This window comes from Rhamphochromis longiceps, linkage group LG2, assembly GCF_057381845.1.
Source record: "Rhamphochromis longiceps isolate RC_006_pf linkage group LG2, R_longiceps_female_GT1.1, whole genome shotgun sequence".
NCBI classification, from domain to species: domain Eukaryota; kingdom Metazoa; phylum Chordata; class Actinopteri; order Cichliformes; family Cichlidae; genus Rhamphochromis; species Rhamphochromis longiceps.
Window position 1 is genome coordinate 4122011 of NC_140558.1, and position 20018 is coordinate 4142028.

General features: G+C 38.6%; 3 protein-coding genes across 3 annotated transcripts; 1 reads left to right on the plus strand and 2 right to left on the minus strand.

Annotated features, from left to right (window-relative positions):
* The first annotated feature begins 3003 nt into the window (after positions 1 to 3003).
* Positions 3004 to 4809, plus strand: LOC146676818 (uncharacterized). The gene is made up of 4 exons (XM_085383892.1): positions 3004 to 3388; positions 3515 to 3859; positions 4469 to 4582; positions 4805 to 4809. Exons 1-4 carry the CDS (start codon positions 3004 to 3006, stop codon positions 4807 to 4809), a joined length of 849 nt encoding a protein of 282 aa, XP_085240018.1.
* Positions 4810 to 9127: 4318 nt separating this feature from the next.
* LOC146676819 (uncharacterized) lies at positions 9128 to 11021 on the minus strand. The gene is made up of 6 exons (XM_085415183.1): positions 10929 to 11021; positions 10332 to 10661; positions 9856 to 10218; positions 9634 to 9771; positions 9501 to 9544; positions 9128 to 9421 (listed from the first exon to the last, which is right to left on the minus strand). Exons 1-6 carry the CDS (start codon positions 10969 to 10971, stop codon positions 9287 to 9289), a joined length of 1053 nt encoding a protein of 350 aa, XP_085271309.1. The 5' UTR covers positions 10972 to 11021; the 3' UTR covers positions 9128 to 9286.
* A 4029-nt stretch (positions 11022 to 15050) lies between these two features.
* Positions 15051 to 19992, minus strand: LOC146676820 (uncharacterized). The gene is made up of 10 exons (XM_085415189.1): positions 19862 to 19992; positions 19621 to 19709; positions 19146 to 19264; positions 18627 to 19043; positions 18318 to 18543; positions 17989 to 18138; positions 17076 to 17293; positions 16834 to 16987; positions 16643 to 16752; positions 15051 to 15739 (listed from the first exon to the last, which is right to left on the minus strand). The coding sequence occupies exons 1-10, from the start codon at positions 19990 to 19992 to the stop codon at positions 15428 to 15430; spliced, it is 1926 nt and encodes a 641-aa protein (XP_085271315.1). The 3' UTR covers positions 15051 to 15427.
* Between the last annotated feature and the right edge of the window lie 26 nt (positions 19993 to 20018).

Consider the following 20018-nt stretch of genomic DNA (forward strand, 5'->3'; position numbering starts at 1 on the left):
TCTGGAGCAGACTGCTGAGAAAGAACTGACCCAGCAGCATCGAGTTTGAGGACATCAATAGTTTCTTCCTCCTCTCTCCACCTTTCTTTCACCCCATCCTTCTTCTTGGGACGTTTGTTTGTTTTTTAAAAACTCTAATCTAAATACATGTACTGAAACACACAAATAAAATTGCCATAACTTGACCTCATGTTGCCTGCTTCTTTTCTTGTGTGTCTGTGGATGTAAAACAGTAACACACTTCCTGCTCTGTGTGTCTTTACTTGTAAATAAATGCAATATGTTTTCATTTTAAAATGCAGTGCAAAAAACTTCTGCTCTAAATCTTTTTTTTTTTAGCAAAAAGCTTTTTTTTTGCCTGTTGTGGAAGTTTTCCATTTAAATAAAGCCAGTGACAGTGAAGTAAAGAGATTGTCTGTTGTGACGTTTCTCCCATCATCCAAAAACGGCTCCATCAGTTTCATGACCACGTTCTTGATCCCAAATTTGTCTGGCTTGGTTGCGATATACTGTGTGAATGGACAACGAACCTTGGTAGGGAACAGCTGTTCATCTATGGTCATGTGTTCTCCTGGAGTGAAACTCTTAGCACAGTTCTTGTTGAAGCGTGTCCAGATGTCGGAGATCACCGCAAATTTATCTGTTTTCACCCGTTCTGCCCGCGTGTCCTTGTCATCAAATCGAAGGTGTGGCATAATTGAAATGAATCTATCTCGGGGCATTGTCTCTTTGATTACTGGCACCAGAAATCTTTCTGACCAGCAATCCACAATGGCACCAACAGGACACATGATTGCTCTTACAAACAGGATTGAAATGAATGCCATCAGTTCATGAACTGACAAATTCCAGTCCGGCTCTATTCTGTGGGCTTGATGGAGCGTACACTCCCTGACGGTCTGCAGCTTTCCCACGTCTAACAGGCAAAGGAAGCTTTGGAGCGCACTTGTAATCTTACGTTGTCAGAAGATAAACAAATAGAGTATGGTAAATTTACATGGACCTCACTCTAAATGGGTTTATATAAATATCATATGTAATATGGCAGTGACAAACCTTAGCAGACTCTGTGGGTCCAGCTTGTGCAGTGAAGCTGACAACTGAGACCTGACAGTTTTTTTGTCTGATACCTTATAGTGACAGGATCAATAACTCAAAGAAAAATAAGGACACTAAAACAAATCATCAGTTTAAGGAGATCACTTTTATGTTGTCTTTGGCTGCAACAATAAGTTTTATGTTAAAACCAGGGGCATACTGTTCACTGTCACTCTCTGTCTCTTTAGCAGTAATTGGCTTTTCGCTGTTTGGCTAGCTCCACTCAAACGGGGAAATCCAGCTGTTAGCCATAATGTTTGGGTTTATAAATAAGAACATTAGTGTTTCAGTGAAAACTGAAAAATAGAAGTAGAGAATTAGAGGTGGGAGGATCAGTCTAAATATTGAATACTGATCCATTCATGGTACTAGTATAGGATCAGTACTTTGTTTTTATCCTCTAAGTTCATGATGCAGTCCACTGAATTGTGTTAAATTAATGATCTCTTTGGAAATGACAAAAACAAATGCCTTAAGCTATGGAAAATGTTAGAACTCTTGTGTTCAGACATTTATAGCCCGACAGCACATTTTAACAACAAAAGTTGACTGAAAGTAGTTTAAAAACAGGCAGGTTTACATTAGATTTCCTAAAAGCCAGTGTCAAAATACATGTTTTGTGGTGTGTTTTGTTGTGTTAACGAATTATTCCGGAAAGTAAAAATCACTGATTCAGTAAAAGGACCAGATGTTGCAGTCCCTGATAATGCATTGCTTGAAATGGCGAGAATCTTTAGGGATGGCTGTTATGAGGAAAGGAAGCCCAGAAACTTTACGAGCAGAACACATTGTTGTGTGCCTCAACTTTCGCTCTTTTACCCAAGCTAATCTGCCATTCTTTGGGGGGAAATTAGATCTGATCTAGATTATCATATTAACATTTGGGACACATCGTCAGTAGTGGACCTTGGATTCATCGGGTGTTTCAGCCATTATCACTAGACGCTCTCACCCAAGGAGGCCCTGCCAGGGTTGATCAGGCCCTGGATGGTGTCACTGGTTTATGTGAATGTGTTATTTCCCTCAGTCTTTCTTCTGTTTAGTTTTCTACAGTTTATTTTCTCCTATCTATTCACTGCAACTGAAAATTAATACTTACCCCTTTAGCATTTATGGAGCCTCACTTCTTCAAAGGGATAGAAAAGGTGATAGAGAGAAGTAAGACAAAAGGGACTAGATAGGAGAGAGCAGAGAGGAGAGCCGGAAAGGGGGCGCCCGATCTGGCTTCCCACACCTCCCCGCCAGATCGGGCTGCTGGAAAGTAAAAATCACTGTTATTTAGTGGTTGTTAAAATCTGTTCAGAATTTGATGATAATTTAACTCATGAATCATGACACACTGCTCTCCCCTTCATAAACTGCCTTTATAGGTTTAAAGTATTGGTACTAGCATTTGTATCAAAAATACCGGCTTTATGTTTACTTGGTATCAGATCATTACCAAAATATGCAGTATTGCACAGCACTACTGAAAATGTTGCAGTCAGGGTTAAACAACATTATGATGATCACTGTCACAATAAACAAAATCTAAGTTGCAACCTTATCATGTCACAACTGACAAAATAAAAGAAAACACTAGCTAATGGTACATATGCGTCTAAGAGTAACTCAAAATGGATCATGGATTTGCTGAACCTTGGAGGAGTGCATTTTCTGTGTTTCAGCCAATCATGATGATTTCCACTTTGTACACTTTGATGATCTTGTGAGTAAACCTTCATTTGGGTAGGAAGGCACCAACCGTGCAACACAAGCGTGTTTCACCACAATGATTGGAGTACAGACTGCTTTGATTCTTTTTACTACAATAGGTAAGTACAAGATGATCTAGTGTTGTCTACACAGATTTTAACAGGTGCAGTATAATGTAAAGACAATAGTATTTAAGAGGGAAGATTTGTAATGTTTACTGGTTTTGTCTCTTTTTGTCTTGTTTCTTCAGCTCTGATTCAAAGCGCAGAGGCTGCCCACCAGATCCCTTTGATTGAAGTTGAAGTTGGTAAAAATGTTACTTTGCAGTGTCCGGTTACAGAGAAGGACGGCAAATTTGTTCACTGGTTTAAGCAATCCCCAGGATATATGATCCAGACAGTTGCTACAGGATCTTACACAAAACAAACACTGAGTGAAGAATTTAACAACGGTCGTTTCTCAGTATCAGAGGGGCAGACTCTGTATTTTCTTTCCATGAGAAATGTCCAAAAAGAGGATGAAGCAACATATTTCTGTCAGTATGGATCAGCTTATTCACAGACCTTTAATACAAGCGTCTACTTGGCTGTAAATGGTAAACTATGTGATATGTTCATTTCTTTCTACCTCACTTAGTAATCACAAATGCTTTGAGGAAACCTGGTATTATATTTTTAAATATTTTAATTCCATTATCACTGCTTTTTACTAAACAACCCAGGTCACAGTGAGCAGAAATCAGTTTACGTGAAACAAACTCCGGAGGCAGTGTCAGTCCACCCAGGCAGCTCCGTGACTCTCCAGTGTTCACTTTTCTCCAATAACAACGAGAACAGAAGCGAGTGCCCAGATGAACACAGAGTGTACTGGTTCAGAGCAGGATCAGGACAATCCCACGCCACGATTATTTACACTCACAGAAACTACAGTCAAAAACAAGAGGGACGGCGTTGTGTCCACAGTCTGTCCAAAACTATTCAGAACTCCTCTGATGCTGGGATCTACTACTGTGCAGTGGTCACATGTGGAGAGATCGTGTTTGGCGAAGGAACTCAAGTGGAGACAAGTATGTTTTAATGTCAGATCTTAAATCTCTTAAAATCATGACATTTTAGTCAATAACTGGGTAGATCTTAAATGTTTTCAAGGGAAATATAAATGCATTAAACTTCTTATATATCAGCAATATGGACATATACCAGGCCAACTCTAGTGTGATAAAATATATCATCATTGGCTGCATTTTTATTAGCTGTTCTAGTCTCTTTGGCTGGTAAATAACTACTGCATCATGTATTTAAACATTTTATAAAGAATAAATCATTTCCTATTTGTAATACTCACTCAATAAAATGTTCTCAAAAAATTGTTTTGCAGCCAAAAATATCTATTTTTTATGTTTTTACCTTTGGCTCAGTCTTAAAGTGTATATTTCTTTCTTTATTACTCTTCTTATATTTATTGCTCTCCTTTGCACTGAATGGAACTGGATCCTCGTCGTCTCGTCTCTCTATATACTGTTCTGTATGTTGCAGAGATAACAAGAAAGTTTACTTTGACTTTGATGTGAAAAGTATTTTGGGGTTCACTACTGAACATTTTTCAGCAAGTTTTATGTTATGATTTCTTCAAATCTGGCGTGAATAATCATAAATATCATGTGTGTCTTTTCCAGAAGCAAAACTTGACCCGGTTGTCCTTGCACTAGGTGTGTTATTGGCCTTTAGTGTGACTGTGAATATCATCTTTGTATTCTGCAAAAGTCAGAGAGGGTTTAAAAATGGCAAAGGTACGTGCATTTCATTACATTACTTGAGTAACTAAAAATGTTTCCATGGTGTTTTGTATGAATTTTCCTTCAATTTTTGGAACCAGATGCATTTTAACCTTGGAATTTGAATGATTTACGCTGTTGGAAAGTTTCTCCTCATGCATACCGCGGACTAAATACAGAGAACTGGTAAATGGGGACCAGTTAAGATATCCTTAACCTTTTTCTTTTCTTTTGCAGCCTAGTGAGCTGTAAGATTAACTACTGACTGTAGCCATGCAGTAAAACACAAAAAACTTGCATGCATCGTGTTGTAACAAGTATTTACAGTTCAGCTAGTGTTACAGAAAATGCATGAATATACTTTTATATGTGGTTTGAGTTTGCTGCCAGTGAATGTAGATTAGAAAGCAGTCTATTGTACTTATAGCAATGGTATTATTATATTCAATTGACAATTTTAATTTCAATGTGATCACTTCTACTTTATTATATATAACAGCATCAAACTTGGAGACACTTCTTTAGGTAATTCTTGGTATATTGAGTATCTGAAATTAATCTGCCCATGCTGAATAATCTATGTCTCCATGTGCACACAGCTTAGATGTCATGCACATTTAAATTAATATTTATTAAAAACAAATTTGTTGTCCTTTGCATTGTGACATCTTTTTAGATTACTGGATTTTTAGGTCTGCTTTGATTCTATTGCTATTTTAACCTTACAGTATATGGTTTTATCTGATCTTATATACTGTCTTTGAATGCTGTGTAGACAATGTGCTTTATTTGATTGGATTTTAGTGTCATTTTTACTTTGGCTATATATTTTAATGTGTAGCACTCTGGTTGTCTGCCTTGTATGAAATGTGATTTTACTGAACACACAATAAGTACAACTTTTATTTCAGTTCCATATTTAACTAGATACTTCACCTCTAAATGCAAGTTCAGGTGTCTGTACTTGAAATTAGATTTATTGTTAATATAAGGATGACATATTACAAAAGGAACACAAATCATATTCCCAACTTTGACTTTCTGAATCTTTTTGGTTTTCTCAGCAGGGACAAAGAATCCTTCTCACATTTCAGAAAATAACTTGTCAACTTTGGACCATTTAAATGTCGTGGTAAATATTCTACTTTTTCGCACATTACAATTCAACATTTTGTCTCTGAATTTTAATATGGCAGCGTTGACTTGAGCCCCAGATACATAGACCTAAAACCAGTTGGTGACCCTGTGGCAAACCACTGGTTGCTAGGGAAAATGTATATTCCCTGTCTGATTTGTGAGTCATTGCCGGAAGTTGTTGCCAAACACGAGGTGAAACTGGTCACAAAGAAAACCTCCTTGCAATAGAGATTGACAGACCACGTGATACTCGCGCATTGCATGCCGGGAACTCGTGGCAAAACAATCCAAGTACCGCCTCAAATGCAAGCATTTGCAGCACCGCAAAACGTTCATTCTCCGGTTCCAATACCTTCTTGCTTTTTCTTTGTCCCCCAAAAAAGTTATGTACAAAACGAAGGAGAACAATGTCGGTCCGTACAAAGACAGACTTAATGAAAAGTCAAAGAAAAGATACGAGGAAAAAAATCAAACGAGTGAAAGGTTTAGACCCGTACGAGCACACAGAGGGACAAAAGACGTTAGCGTGCTGCCCAACTTTCACCACGCTCATATTTATAATTATACGGTTCTTGGAGTGAGTGCATACACTCGTGAAGTTTAGTAACTTCAGGTCACTGCAACAAGCCCAGGTACAGTTTACCGACGGATGGGTACAGGACCTTGAAATGCACCGTGTAGAACGAAAGACCATCGTACGTATCATAAGTTTACCAGTCTCACAAATCGTCTTCATAAATGCACATTCGTTAACCGTTTATTAATAGGACCTTTAAGCTCAACGGTAATTAATTAGTAGTGAAAATAATTTCTAATAATAAATAATACAGAAATGTAGCAGCGACAATAATATTGTATGCTGTAATCGCACTGGGCAATTAGTGATACAAAAAACCTGTTTTATCCTGTGAATAAAAGTATATGGTTTTGTCAATGTACCATGGTAATAACAGAAGCCAAACGCAATATTGTGTCAGGACAATTCACTATTTATGCACAATAAACAAAAGAGCGACCATTTCTGTTCAGCGCCAGACTTGCTTGTAACCTATATCACCAATTATGTTAAGAAAAATGACGTATTAACTACTACAAAACTCTGACCTTTGTGGGAATGCTTGGAGCAGACTAACATGTGAGCTGGAGTGTTCTGGGACGTTATATTTGGTCTTTGAATGGCTGCAATCCAGGCCATCCGTCGCATCTTTGTTACTTCGGAAACATGGCTCGAACAATTTCTCTTCAACGACGTAATCCGATAACAACCGATCTCTTTACCCGTCGACTTCCCGTGGCTGTCATGCGACCGGCTATTGCAGTTAATAATACAACAGCTTCTTGCCATTTTTTATGTTTCTTTGTATCGCTGTGTAATGTAATTTCAATTGAAAGCCTGCGTGCGCTAGTACCTCTTGCCACGAGTTCCCAGAATCCTTTGCGGTTTTACCCCTGAATGATGTCACATTTTCAATCTCTATTGCTTTGGTCAGCACACAATTTGCATGAAAGTTGCGCTTTCTAAAGCATGTTGACTGCAACAATAAGGCAGTAATTTAGTAAGTAACCAAAGATGGCAACCAAAGCAATCACAAGGAGGTTTGTGGTGAGGCACTAGCTTTGACACCACTTTTACCTCGCTGAACAGTCGGGGAAGTACCCTAGTGATCGAAGTTTGCCTTAGGTTCGCTGACTGGTCTCTCAGGCTGAGTGATGGAGGCCTTAGCTAAAGCGCAATAATTTTTTTCTCCTTTCTTCAATCATATGTCGTCTCATAATAATCACTGCATCATATTTAGTTAATTTTATCTGCCATAGTCAATGTAAATGTTTTCTTCAGCCAGGCTGACAAGTATGTTGACAGAAGCCTTGTTTTTGTTTTGTTTTACTAAAATAAAAACTACATAATTGTTATTCACAGGATGGTGAGTCAGACGCAGTAAACTATGTAGCACTGAATTTCTCCTCAAGAAATCGAGTGAAGAAGAACAAGATGAAAGAGTCACCACAGGAGTGTGTGTACTCTGCTGTGAGACCATATAATCACGCATTGTCTCAAACATCTTAGTAGGCAGAGCAGGATTTGCAAGGAAAAGACAGCCTATATTTCTTTATGGTGGTTATTTTTAATCAAATATTTGGTTGTTAATGTTTATTATATTTGAAGTTAATCCTACGACAAATTTCAGCATGTGAGTTGTTGAAAACATTACATTACACATTTTTATGCTGTTAATGCTGTGTTAGCTTATAATAAAGTGGCTTTTGTAAAATTAATTGTACAACCTAAAATGCATTCCTATAAATGGCTAAATACAACTTGACCTTACACTACAGCAGAAGTAATAACATCATTTCACTCAGCAACTCAGTACTATATCAGTATTGCATTTTTTTGTGTAACTGTGGACGATCAATGAAGTGATTGAGGTCTGTCATGTAGCAAGCATTAATGTGCATATCAACAACTGATGGCTGCGGCTGCTTCGTCATATTTTGGGTGAGCTGTTTTTGTGTGTTTTATGATGTTACATGGTTATAGTCCTTTTAGTGCCATCTACAGGCTGTAATGCTCCTGACCCGTAATATACTATATTAGAGTTAATTAAAATTCACACCTCACACTTCTGGCCAAATATAACATTAGTACAACCTTATCAAAAACAATTTGGAAAAAGTGACATTAACTTTTAACCTTTATTTTACCTACACACATACTATCAAAGCTTCCTATGTGTAGTTTAATGTTCTTATAGCAGCCAGATGATGCAACAGACCTGTAAGTTTCGTTTCATTTGGTACATTTTCCTGTTCAGCCTGATGAATCAGCAACATAACTTGGTTTTGTACAATTAACAATAAAAACAACCAAAATACCAAACTGGGACTTTAATCACATGTTAAATTTGCCACTTGTAAGTCAGATGATTTCTAGGCAAAATAAATGTGACAAAAAGTATCAGAATGAGAACAGATGAAGAAAGACAAAGTGCTGCAACAAAAAACCTCGTTATGATTGCTTTGGTTCCTAGCACAGTTGTCTCTAGTTTTTTCCATTTATCTGCAAACACTTGCTAGCTACTAGCCAAGTGACAGAAAAACTTGAAAAAGTGTGATACATACTGTAAATGGAGAAGTTTCACCTCTCAATGTAAAGGTTTTGCCTCAGAGCTGCAGCCAACATGTTGCAAAATCTCAATTTTTACTGTGAGCACAAATGGGAATTATTTTACCACAAACTGCCATCAACCCTCAGAAGGCACTTGCAACCGGTCTGTTACAACGGGTAGTACCCAGTGGATTGTTCATCGTCGACTATGACTGTCATTCATCCTAAATGAATGTCTTGTGGTTAGTGGTCACAAACCTCAATTACAAGTTTCAAGAAACCATCAAAATAATGAATCAAGATTTATAAGTGGGTTCACAATTACATTATTTTCTGGATGCAGTGACTTTGTATATTACAAAACACAAACATGGAGTGATGGATGCATCAAGGGCAATGATGAGTCGAGCCACATTCATAAGAACATTTACCTAAAACATTAATAATTAGCTGATGGCAATTACTTCCAGTGTCGGTTAATCCATTCCAAAAGCCTTGACGGCTGCATAGATCCTTTCTCGCTCCAATGCTTTTGTATTTCTTTTTCTAGCACTGTCAGTTTTTATCGTTGTAAATATGACAGCAGAGTAAATGCATGTGTCCTTTTCTCTCTGGAGAAATGTGGGGGGAAATGAAACGGTCAGTGTTATAACAAAGAATAATTACTTATTTTTGATGAGTTTACCTTACCTTCACGTTTCGTTTTTCAATACTTTCTTGCAGGGAATTAGAAGCTAGAAAAGAATAAAAATAAATTTATAAAAAGTAATATTAAATTAGCATTTGTGACAGTAATTGTGATATATGACATAAGTAATATTACCATTGCAGTCACACTTGTTATGCTTGATGATATAAATAAGAATACCAATTGCCATCACACTTATGACCAACACAGCACACAGCAGCAGAAGAATTGTATTGTCTTTCAATAAACCACCAAAGGTCCCCAAGCCGGTTTCTGACAGAAGAAAAAAAAAATTAATCACATTTTTTTTTACTTCTAATTAAGAGCAACAGTATCATCAGCATGTGTCAAACTCACCTCTAATATTGAGTTTTGTTCCATTCCCAAAAATAACTTCCCCACAAATGACCAGAGCACAATAATAAGTCTCAGTATCTGAGGAGGTGATGTTCTTAGAGAGTCGATACACACAGCTTTTTGAAGACGATGTTGACTCAGGTTTCTTGGTACATTCATCGGATCCTTTACCATCAGTGTAAATGATGTTCGCCAAAGATTTATCTGATCCAGCACCAAACCAGTGGACACTGTGTTCATCAGGACAAGAACTGTTGCCAGAACTAGAGATGACCGAACACTGGAGAGTCACTGAGTCTCCTGGCTGAACTGGATCACTTCCTGCTGGCAACTGAACAACAGTGTAGTTTGACTGAGTGTTTTCTATAAAAAATGATAATAATATGGAACTTGAAAAAGGGCTGCAAAGGGTTAACGCATATAAAGAATGTAATGAAGGTTAAAACAAAACCAAAACAATGAAAAGACATCATTACCATTCAGAGACAAGTAGGTTGCATTCCAATGATCTTTACTCCAGGTGGAGGCTGCACAATGATAGAGTGCTTCATCTTCTCGGACAGTCGAAAAAATGGTCAGCATGCTCATTACTTGTGTGCTGTTTGCATCAAATCGTGACTGAGGAAAGCCTCGTTCAAATGTTGGCTTTTCAGTAGCTTTCATCAACGTTGTAATTAGTTTAAGGCTGCCACCAATGTTCTGTTTGTACCACTTGACTCGTGTGTTACTATACTCCAAATCAGGGAACCAACATGTGAAGGTCACTGAGTTGCCAAGTTGACATTTAGTCACTGAGAGTAGAGCAGCTGTAGGAAAGCACAACAGATATGTAGATTATATAAATGCAATTAGATAAGAATCATAATATTGTAGATTTGGGAAAGAAAAATAGAAGAAAAAAAATCTGTACATGCATATACATCATCAGTCTTATGAAACAGCATATCCAGAGGCAAAGCGTAAATGCATTACTTGCAACTGGAAGGCAAATTGAATTATTTTGCTACAAAAAATGACAATTGGGTAAAACCTCCACAAAACGCTAAAATGGGACATAGGTAGATTGCACTTACATCCTTGACGAAGCAGAGTCAGTATAATCCATAAATGCAACATCTTGATGCTTTTTGTGATGTGGGCTTTGGTTTTTAAGTGAGTGATGCAAGATTGATGTGATAGTCCCGACTGTCAAAAGAAGCCACTTGGTAGCTGCTTTCATTTCCTGCATTGTGCAACATGCCTTTGGAGGTTTTTGTGGTTTGCTCAAACAGGTCAAACTTCAGCATAAATATTTTAATAATCTAATATGTTCATAAACATATATGGCATAATAATAATTATGTAAACAGAGAATATAGCTTAAGTGAAAAAGCTGAGGTGACAGGTAAAATATTTAGTCAACAGTTCTGAGGAGTTGTGATCCTGCAGAAATTTACAGATAAATAAAGTAATGAATTTGTTGCCTTTATTAGGCTAAAGGCTCAGTATGCTCACATTCACAATTTAAATAACGCTTCTGTGCAAAAGGTAGAGGTCATTTGCTGTATTAACTGTTTTCAAATATCAACTCTAAAATGACTTGCTTGTTGCATCTGATGAAAATCAATTAAAGGTATTAAGGTGTTTATTTTTTATACACATATACATTATTTGTAACTGTAAATCAGTGCATCGTTTTTTTCTGGAGCACTGGGTTTTACACAATTGTTCTGTAAAGTTTTGTTACTCTTTTTAACTTGTATCACGTTTGATTTTCATTTTTGATTTCCTGAGAAATAGGGAAATACCCACCCATGTACTGATCATAGTAGCCTTTTATGAAAAAAAATTGCATGCGTTCTCCACTGTTAGTCCTGTGGTTGAACCAAATGTGCCTTCTTAACACATACAGCATCTGTAAGTAAACCGAAACTTTACAGTCTCTGTATCACTTGTTTTGAGGACTATAGTTTAACAGCTTTCTCCAGTCCACAAGTGTTAACGCTGTAGAATACTTTTTTTTCTCTTACGGTTTTCTTACTGAAGGAAGTCTGCCTCACAGCAGTTCAATTTCCATTCAGTTCTATTAACATAGTGCCCCCCCCCCCCCCCCCCCCCCCCCCTCTGTCCCCTTCTGGTCCCCCCTCTGTCCCCTTCTGGCTGCCTCTGCCTCAATTTTATCCCACAACTCAGACATTCACATTACTCACTCTCTCATTACACATACATATAGGATCTTGGGGGTGGGCACGATACACGGAATCCAAATTACCATCAGGGTGTACACCCCACCCCTGGCGTCGTTGCCCACCTCTCAATGTTAAATACATGTAGACATTGAGGGCTAGCAGGAGGGACCATGTGCTTACCTGCTGCTCTCTGGCAGGTAGCTCCATGCCCTCCTGGGTTTTAAATGCACCTTAGAACACACATGCATCAACACTACAATGAGCGGGTGGAGGGAGGTTTGGAGTCTTCTCCCACCCCCATTCTCTGCGACCTGCTGGAGCGGGGGGGCTAGGAGGAGGAGTTGGCCGTCCGACTGCGGTCTGGAGTGTGGGGCCTCCCTGCTGCTGCGGAGTCGGGGTGGTCTGCCTCTCCCCACCGCAGGGAAAAGGGTAACACCACCTGGGTCTGGGTGCAGTTCCCCCCTCCAGGGGCAAGGGTACCTAGACCCGGTTCGTAGAGTACGCTTGGGGAGTGTGATCGTGTGTACAGCGTCTCTTTATGTCTGTCTCCACGTTGGTTGAGTGTGGAGTAAGTGCATATGAGAGCATGAGGGTGGGAATGGATGTTTGTGTCTGTGTGTCTGTGTCTATATGTCAGGTTGGGTGTCAGACGCCACCTCTCTGGGGACATCTCAGGCCCTCCAAGGTTTGGAGGCCTATCTCCACCCACCACCACTTCCCCTGCCGGCGGCGGACTCCCTCAGACATCGGTGCGTTGGTGGTTCTTTGTGCCAGGTACACACCGGCTCACTCCTTGGCGGCCGCTTATCGGGGCCTGGAGCCTGGGGCTCGCTCGGGCCACTTTGGAGGTGGGGTGCCCCCATCCTCTCGGCCTGGGGCTCGGTCACTCACGGGCGCGTCACTGCAACTCCCCCTGGCTTCTGCTCCGCGGCTGCTGAGTGAGCCCTCATCTGGGACTCTCCTCAGCTCTTTCTGGGACAGTGGCGTGGCTGCCCCTCTGTTGGTCTTCCTTGGTCTATTGTGTTCTGGGGGCCTCTGGATGTCTGGAGTTTTGATCTCCTCCATACCTGCTTCATGCCCTGGAGGACGGGGCTGTGGCCCCCCCACACCCTCTAGCAGATCATTACATGAAGGAACCTTTTAAAAAACAAAAAACAAGCGCGTCCATGCTCACAGGTGTACACACGGGTGATCACACCCATAAACTACACCCTTTTTGGCTCCTACCTCAAAGCACACTGTGTTCTGTTGATCTTATGTGCTGCACAATAATGTTTAACATTTAGTATTTACTGTCATATTCCCATATATCATTGTGATGTTGTTTATTCTATTACTCTTGTTCTCTTCTGCTTGTTTTCTTTTTTCTTTCTCAGCAGGTGATCCAGGTGATTGATATATGCATTTTTTTTTCTTTTTCTTTTTTTTTCTGCCCGTTCTGTTGGTTTTTGTTTTTTGCCCTTCTCCCCCGTCCCTCTTCTCAGCTGTTTCTCTTTCCCTCTTTCTTTCTCCCCTTCTTTCCCCCAGTCAAGTCTGTCCCGTATTCAGCAAGTGAAAATAAAATAAACAATAAAAGGTGAATCAAATGGACCATTACGGCAAGGCTGGGATGGTCAATTTGGTAAAGTAAATCCGTTGGGCATCTTTCTTTGCCTTTAGACAACAATTCTGATGGCAAAAGAGCCAAACGGGACAGGCAAAAAAAATAAATAAATAAAAAAAATATATATTAACATAGTGTCAAATCAAAACAGTTGCCTCAAGTTGCTTTACATTAAAGATCTGACAGTAATACAGAGAAAACACCAAAGATCTATCACCTATGAGCAAGCACCTGGTGGCAATGCTAGAGAAAATCTCCCTTTTAACAAGATGAAACTTTCAGCAGAACCATGCTTAGGGTGGGGCATCCATCCTCCATGATTGGTTGGATGTGAGGAGAGGAATGGAGAAAAAAAGGAGTAGGAATGTCTATATAAGTATACACAACAGCCTGTTTGTCATTTATTTTAAATTATGTTCCACTTCAGAATAATGTTGAACAGTAAGTCATTTTGCTTTAGAGTTTGGCTGTCTTTTGATTGACACGTTGCTTATTATAGTTTATTGTGTCGTGTCCCTCACTTTCTCAGTCAGATTAACAGCTGGAAATCAAAAACAAGAAAATACTAACAGTCAAAATTGAAGTTAAAGCTTCAGAACAAGATTTGATAAACCAGTGAGTGATTTGATAATGGTTATGTCCATCTTCTGAATGCAGATACTTCTGAATACAGCAGCTAATTCCATTTTATTGCTATTTTATCTCTATCTTGATACAACAAATCCCTTTGAAGATAGTAGCTGACTACCCATGCTGGCAGACCTGGAACCCATCTTTGAAGCAACCATTTCAAAGGCATTGAGACTTCAAGTTAATTGCACACGGTGGTCACAGTAATTTTGGTCATTCCACAGTTTTGTAGTGTGACTGTAGCATAACTAGCAAAGTGACAAGAGTATGTTAATAAGAAGTCACACTGCAAAAATGGCTAGTCTATATTTAGGAAAAAAATACTACATTTGATACAAAAAGCACTGAAAACAAGTGAAATTATCTGTCCATGCAGCAAGTTTATTTTACTTAATAAGAAATCTTGAAATAAGATTTTTTAATCCAGAAATAAAAGAACACATTTGAGAATTGAAGAGGGTTAAAATAAGCTTTAAAAAGCTCAATTTAAGATAAAATTACTTTATATCAAGTCCCAAAAGTAAGTTAAATATGCTAAATTACAGTCTTTTTTTATGTTTTGAATTCTTACTTGCAGCAAATGAATGCACTGCAACGAGAAAAATAGTTCTAATACTATGAAAAACTACTCAATATTAGTGAAGTATGATTAATTTGTTTCTTGATTCAGGTTGGCTTATCTTAAAATAGAGCTGAATCAATATTAAATCCAGGCAAAAAAAAAAACCTTAAAACAGACCGTTTTCCTACTCCTTGGCTTCTACTGAAATCACAACCAGGACAGGAGTGATATATGTCAACATTTATTTCTCTCATGAGAACAAAATTCTTTTTTTAAACAATATAGGGCTGCTGCACAATCCCTAAAAGTCTAAATCAACCCTTTAAAAGGCCTAAACAGAGAAAAGAAATTACATTTTTGGCCTTAAACTTTTGTGACAGTCACATAGTCTCACAATGTTGTAAATAATGGCATTACTGACTTAAAACTTTACATGCCTCAGGTAAAGTGTCACTAAGAAAAAAAAAACAACAACTTTCATTTGTAAAGCATTATAAGTACAGCCGTTTCTCAGGACATTGCTAGGCAAATTAGGAACAAAGTTGTACAAACGTACTACAAAACTAAACAAACTGCAAATGACCTGATAAAATCCTGCTTGGTATTCACCTATTTTTCAAAGAACGACTTCCACTCAGCTATTGCTTTCTTATATGCACTAGTGGCATCTTGATCATGGATGGCATCAGTTATTACCTCAGTTTGTATGACAGAGAGGACCGTTGCAACACATTTTGGGTATGTTAAGTGCAAGGTGTAGTAATATGCCATCAACACCAACATTCCTTCCCAGAAATCCTCCAAGGGGAGAGTGGTCACTGGTATGTTTCCTACAGCAACAATGCTGGTTGTTCCATCAAAAAGCAGCACTGGGGAGGAGAGAGGCCGCTTCTCCAGGTATAGCATTGCATCTTCACCCGGCTAGAAAAGCACAAAAAAAGGACAAATTCTTCAAGATTTTCAATGAAAGGGTTGCTGTGCATCCAAACAGCTTAAGACACAAAAAGCAATATCAAGAGTTTAGAATGCTCCAACTGATTTACTGTTGGAATAGAAGAAATAAATGTAAAATATCTGACTTACATAAATATGAAATTTTGGAAATGTACACAGCAAAATCTCCAGTGTTAAATTAACACTGGAGAGTGTCTATATGGGTCCACTCCTCTGAGTGTTAAATACAACACTGTTGAGTGTTAAATTAACACTTTGACAGTGTTATATGTTTAAAAGTAACCTAGTCAGTTTTGAAGATTAACAATGGCTAACACTGAGCAGTGCTGATTTTCTAACACTGGAATATTTCTAACATTTTGATTTATTTTCCAGTGTTAGAAAATCAGCACTGCTCGGTGTTAGTCTTTGTTAATCTTCAAAACTGACTAGGTTACTTTTAAACATATAACACTGTCAAAAGTGTTAATTTAACACTGGAGATTTTGCTGTGTATTAATTCTGAGCATGAATTTTCTCTAGTTTGCAGCATTTTTATCATGTCTATTTGTGCTTTTTTTCTCATTTGTTTTTTAAAACTATTTCTTTTAACTTTGTTACATATTCTAGTTTTTGAAGGCCTTTTTAAATATATCATTTTACTGCTTCTACTTGTATCCTAACTGCAATGTGCTTTTGCTCTGTGCTGCCTCTCTGGAGTAGGTTTTGAATAACAATTAAGAAATCCTGAATAAGGAGTAATTTAATCCCTGCTGAATTGAACTTCAACCTACTCTTATTAAGCAGGAAAAGCAAAATAATAATATTAATAATAACAATACAAGTAAATGGAGTACAAGTTACAGTGGCTGGTATTGCAGCTGTTCGCACCTTGAGGATATGAAGGAGAGCCTCACTGGCACTTCCCAGCCGCTTTGGTGGTGTAGTTTTTGAAGGAAAAAGAGATGGAAGTGCATTGAAGAGTGTGACAGTAAAATCCACTGTGAACGGAGAAAAGTATCTCAACAAAGCAATCCGAACATATCTGATGTGTGGATTTAATGTATGAAAAGGCCACTTACCTCCACGTACATCCAAGGGGAGAGGAGGTTTCAGGACCTTCTTCCAAATGCCATAGAACTGCACCTTCGAACAAAACTCTGCCCATCGACCCTTCATTTGATCTATGTATTTGCAGTTGGAGCCACCAATGATGCGACGCAGTTCATCCATCGCCTATGACAAAGTTGTGCTCAGTTAGTCAAGAACTAACTAAACCTATCCAGAGAAAGCAAGGAATTTAACTGAAGGTAGTTGAACTTACATTTCGTATGTCTTTGAAGCACGGGTATGCTTCAAATATTTTTCTAGGCCTGTCTTCTTCCCTTGTAACATCTGCGTCAATAAAAGCTCGTCTGGCCTCAAACTCCAGGTCCAAAATTTGAGCGACGTCACTTTGGTTGGGTTTTGCATTGGGTTTCCTGTACATGTTGCTCAAGGTTTTGTAATGTCTTGCCTGCATCTTCAGGCTGTCATGGTCTGCTAGGGAAAGCAAAGAGCAATTGTAAGACATGGTGTAACTAGACTAAATTCAGATTTTTCTAATCAGTCATTTCTAGTAAGGTTGCATGGTTGTTTTTAAGTATAATATTTATGAGAATTAATGTTTAGGTTAAATATGTTTGAGTAATGAACTGACCCTATATGTCCTGATCATTTCCCTTTGTGTCCTTTTCTTATAATGATCATGGATTTATGTTAATTGTTAGTTTGAACAGAATCAAATATTAAAACGACAGTTTAAGATGCCCGTGAATAAAACTGTGGTGAAAATAAGGTAAAGGTTGTTTACTGTGTATATCGTTCACATCAGTGTGAACAGTGATTATGAGCTGATGGATAAAAATCTTTTAGGTAATTTGATCTATGACAGAAACACTGTGATAAGGCATGATAGATGTGACCAGCATGAGGATTTACATGTGTAAATAATCAGCACTGAGTAACACCCATTACAACACAAAGTGTTAAAATACTTACTATGGCTAACTGGCAAACTGGAATGAGGGATCTATCATATGTTGATTTTACACACCAACTCGAGTTAATGCCAAACCACTATGATTTTTGGAATAAACACTTAGAACGGGGTTCATTGCTGCAACCATATTTTGGAAAGAGCTGTAAGAGGAACCACAGTCAGACTGAGAGGTAGACAAGGGTGATGGTGGACTTACCAACAACATCATCTGGAGGTGCAGTTGAAGGACCTATATCAGCCCTGGGTGCAGAGCATGAGGCTGACTTGGATAATAGTGGTAAAGCCAGCGTAGTATTGTTTGACGTAGTTGGTACAGTGGAGGGTAGCGGCAATTGGGATTCTTTCTCTGAGGAAAAAACAGAAGATGAACAGAATGTAATAACAGGGAATAGCTAGAAAGTTAAGGAAAATACTCAACACTGTATAAATCTTGTGATGCACTCTGAACAGAAAACTGAGGGCAGGTGGTCTCTTTGAAGTTTTAGATGTCCAAAAGTCATTAGTACAGCAGACCAAAGTACACACCTGCATTTGAGTTATCCTCGCTGAGGTCATCATTGCTCTCAAGAAGTGTGGTATAGTCACTTGAACCACTTGCTTCACCACTTAGGTCACCTTCAGTCCCATTGTCTGTGTCATCTGAGCTGAAAAGAGTCTTCCTGGGCCTGCCTCGTTGTGGCATGGAGCCCTGCCTCTTCCTTGGAGACTTCATATTTTGGAGTCGTTTGTACAGTTTGGTGTAGATGGTCAGCTGTGGTAAAATAATATATATTTGTACATCCTTTTATTATCTCACTCAATTTTAGATATTGTAGTGGGTAAAGAATGACTTACGTATGGCATGTGTGTGTCAGCATCACGTAACATGGGGTAATAGTCGACAATCTTCTGTGACATTGCTCTCATTTCGAGTTTGGAGGGGTGTCTTACTTCTTTCCCCATGGGACTAGCACGGAGGATTGCAACCATGCTGGTGACGGTGTTCCTTACAAGTCTGCAACATAGCTCCTTCGACATCCTGCAGTCCTTTTCCTTTCCACTGTGGAGCAATGCAAAGTACTGACTGCGCACCATGTCCAACTCTGAATCTGTATACACCACATACTCTGGTGGGTCTGGCATTTTCATTTTTTTGTCAGCAGTGTAGGAAATGGGAGTGGAAGTTTGAGGCTGACATTGTGACACATCAAAGCCGAAGGGGTTACTCTCGCTTCGATGGAAAGTGTTGGCATCTTGGTCAGTACTCTTAAACTATAACAGTTGTGGGATATAAACAAAAATACACAATTAGGCAAATTAATGCTAGACAATATGGACAGTAATCATCTTCTTAGTGGTATAATGTGTATTTACCTTTTGGCTGATAAAATCCCAAATCTTCTTTCTACGGAAGAAATTTTCATGGCCCGGAAAAAGATCCTTTAGGTCATCCTGGGTAAAGCTTCTCAAAGTTTCCTCATCAATATTCGCAGCTGTAAAAGAGAAAAACAACTTCAAAAGTGATATTTATTTCTCTTTTCCTGGGCGTGGCTTATTACATGTCGAGGTCATTTTTTGTCAATAAATGTATTTTAGCAATAAGTAATATTAACAGGATAAAATGTCAAACTTAAAACAGTTTATCAAATATTTGGGAATGCAATAAAACTATTTTTGGGTGTCTTCAAGAATGATGTTCCAAGTCTATTTAGGCAAAGACAGCTCAAGGCTATAATGTGGATAAAGGTCAGAGTAGAGTGCAATCCTAGCTCCAAGTTTCAGAAATGATGCTAACAGATGCTAAGGCTGCTTAGCTAACGTACCAAAATAACTGAAAAATAAGACTTACCTTGCAACACAGACAGTATGGCATCGTCAAACTTGTCCATGCCGTGACAGCAGTTCTCTAGTTCGTTCCAAAGCCTCCACTCACAGTGCCTGGAAATATCCTACGGCTTAAATAAGATCATTTAGCTAAAGTTAACACATTAGCTAGATTGCTAACTAGCAGCAGCCCTCACAAAACACGACTTTATCTTAATAACACCGTTGTACCATAGTATTTTTCAAATCAACTTAATGTTACCAACCTTAAATTACTGTTCACTTTGTTTAGATAAATAATTTTGATCTTCCTAACGGTCCTGATGGTTAACAAAGCAGGGGAAAAGAGTTTGTCCCGCGTGAAAGTAACGTCACGACAGGAACTGAGAATGCGCATGCAGAAAATTATTTATATTTAATTTT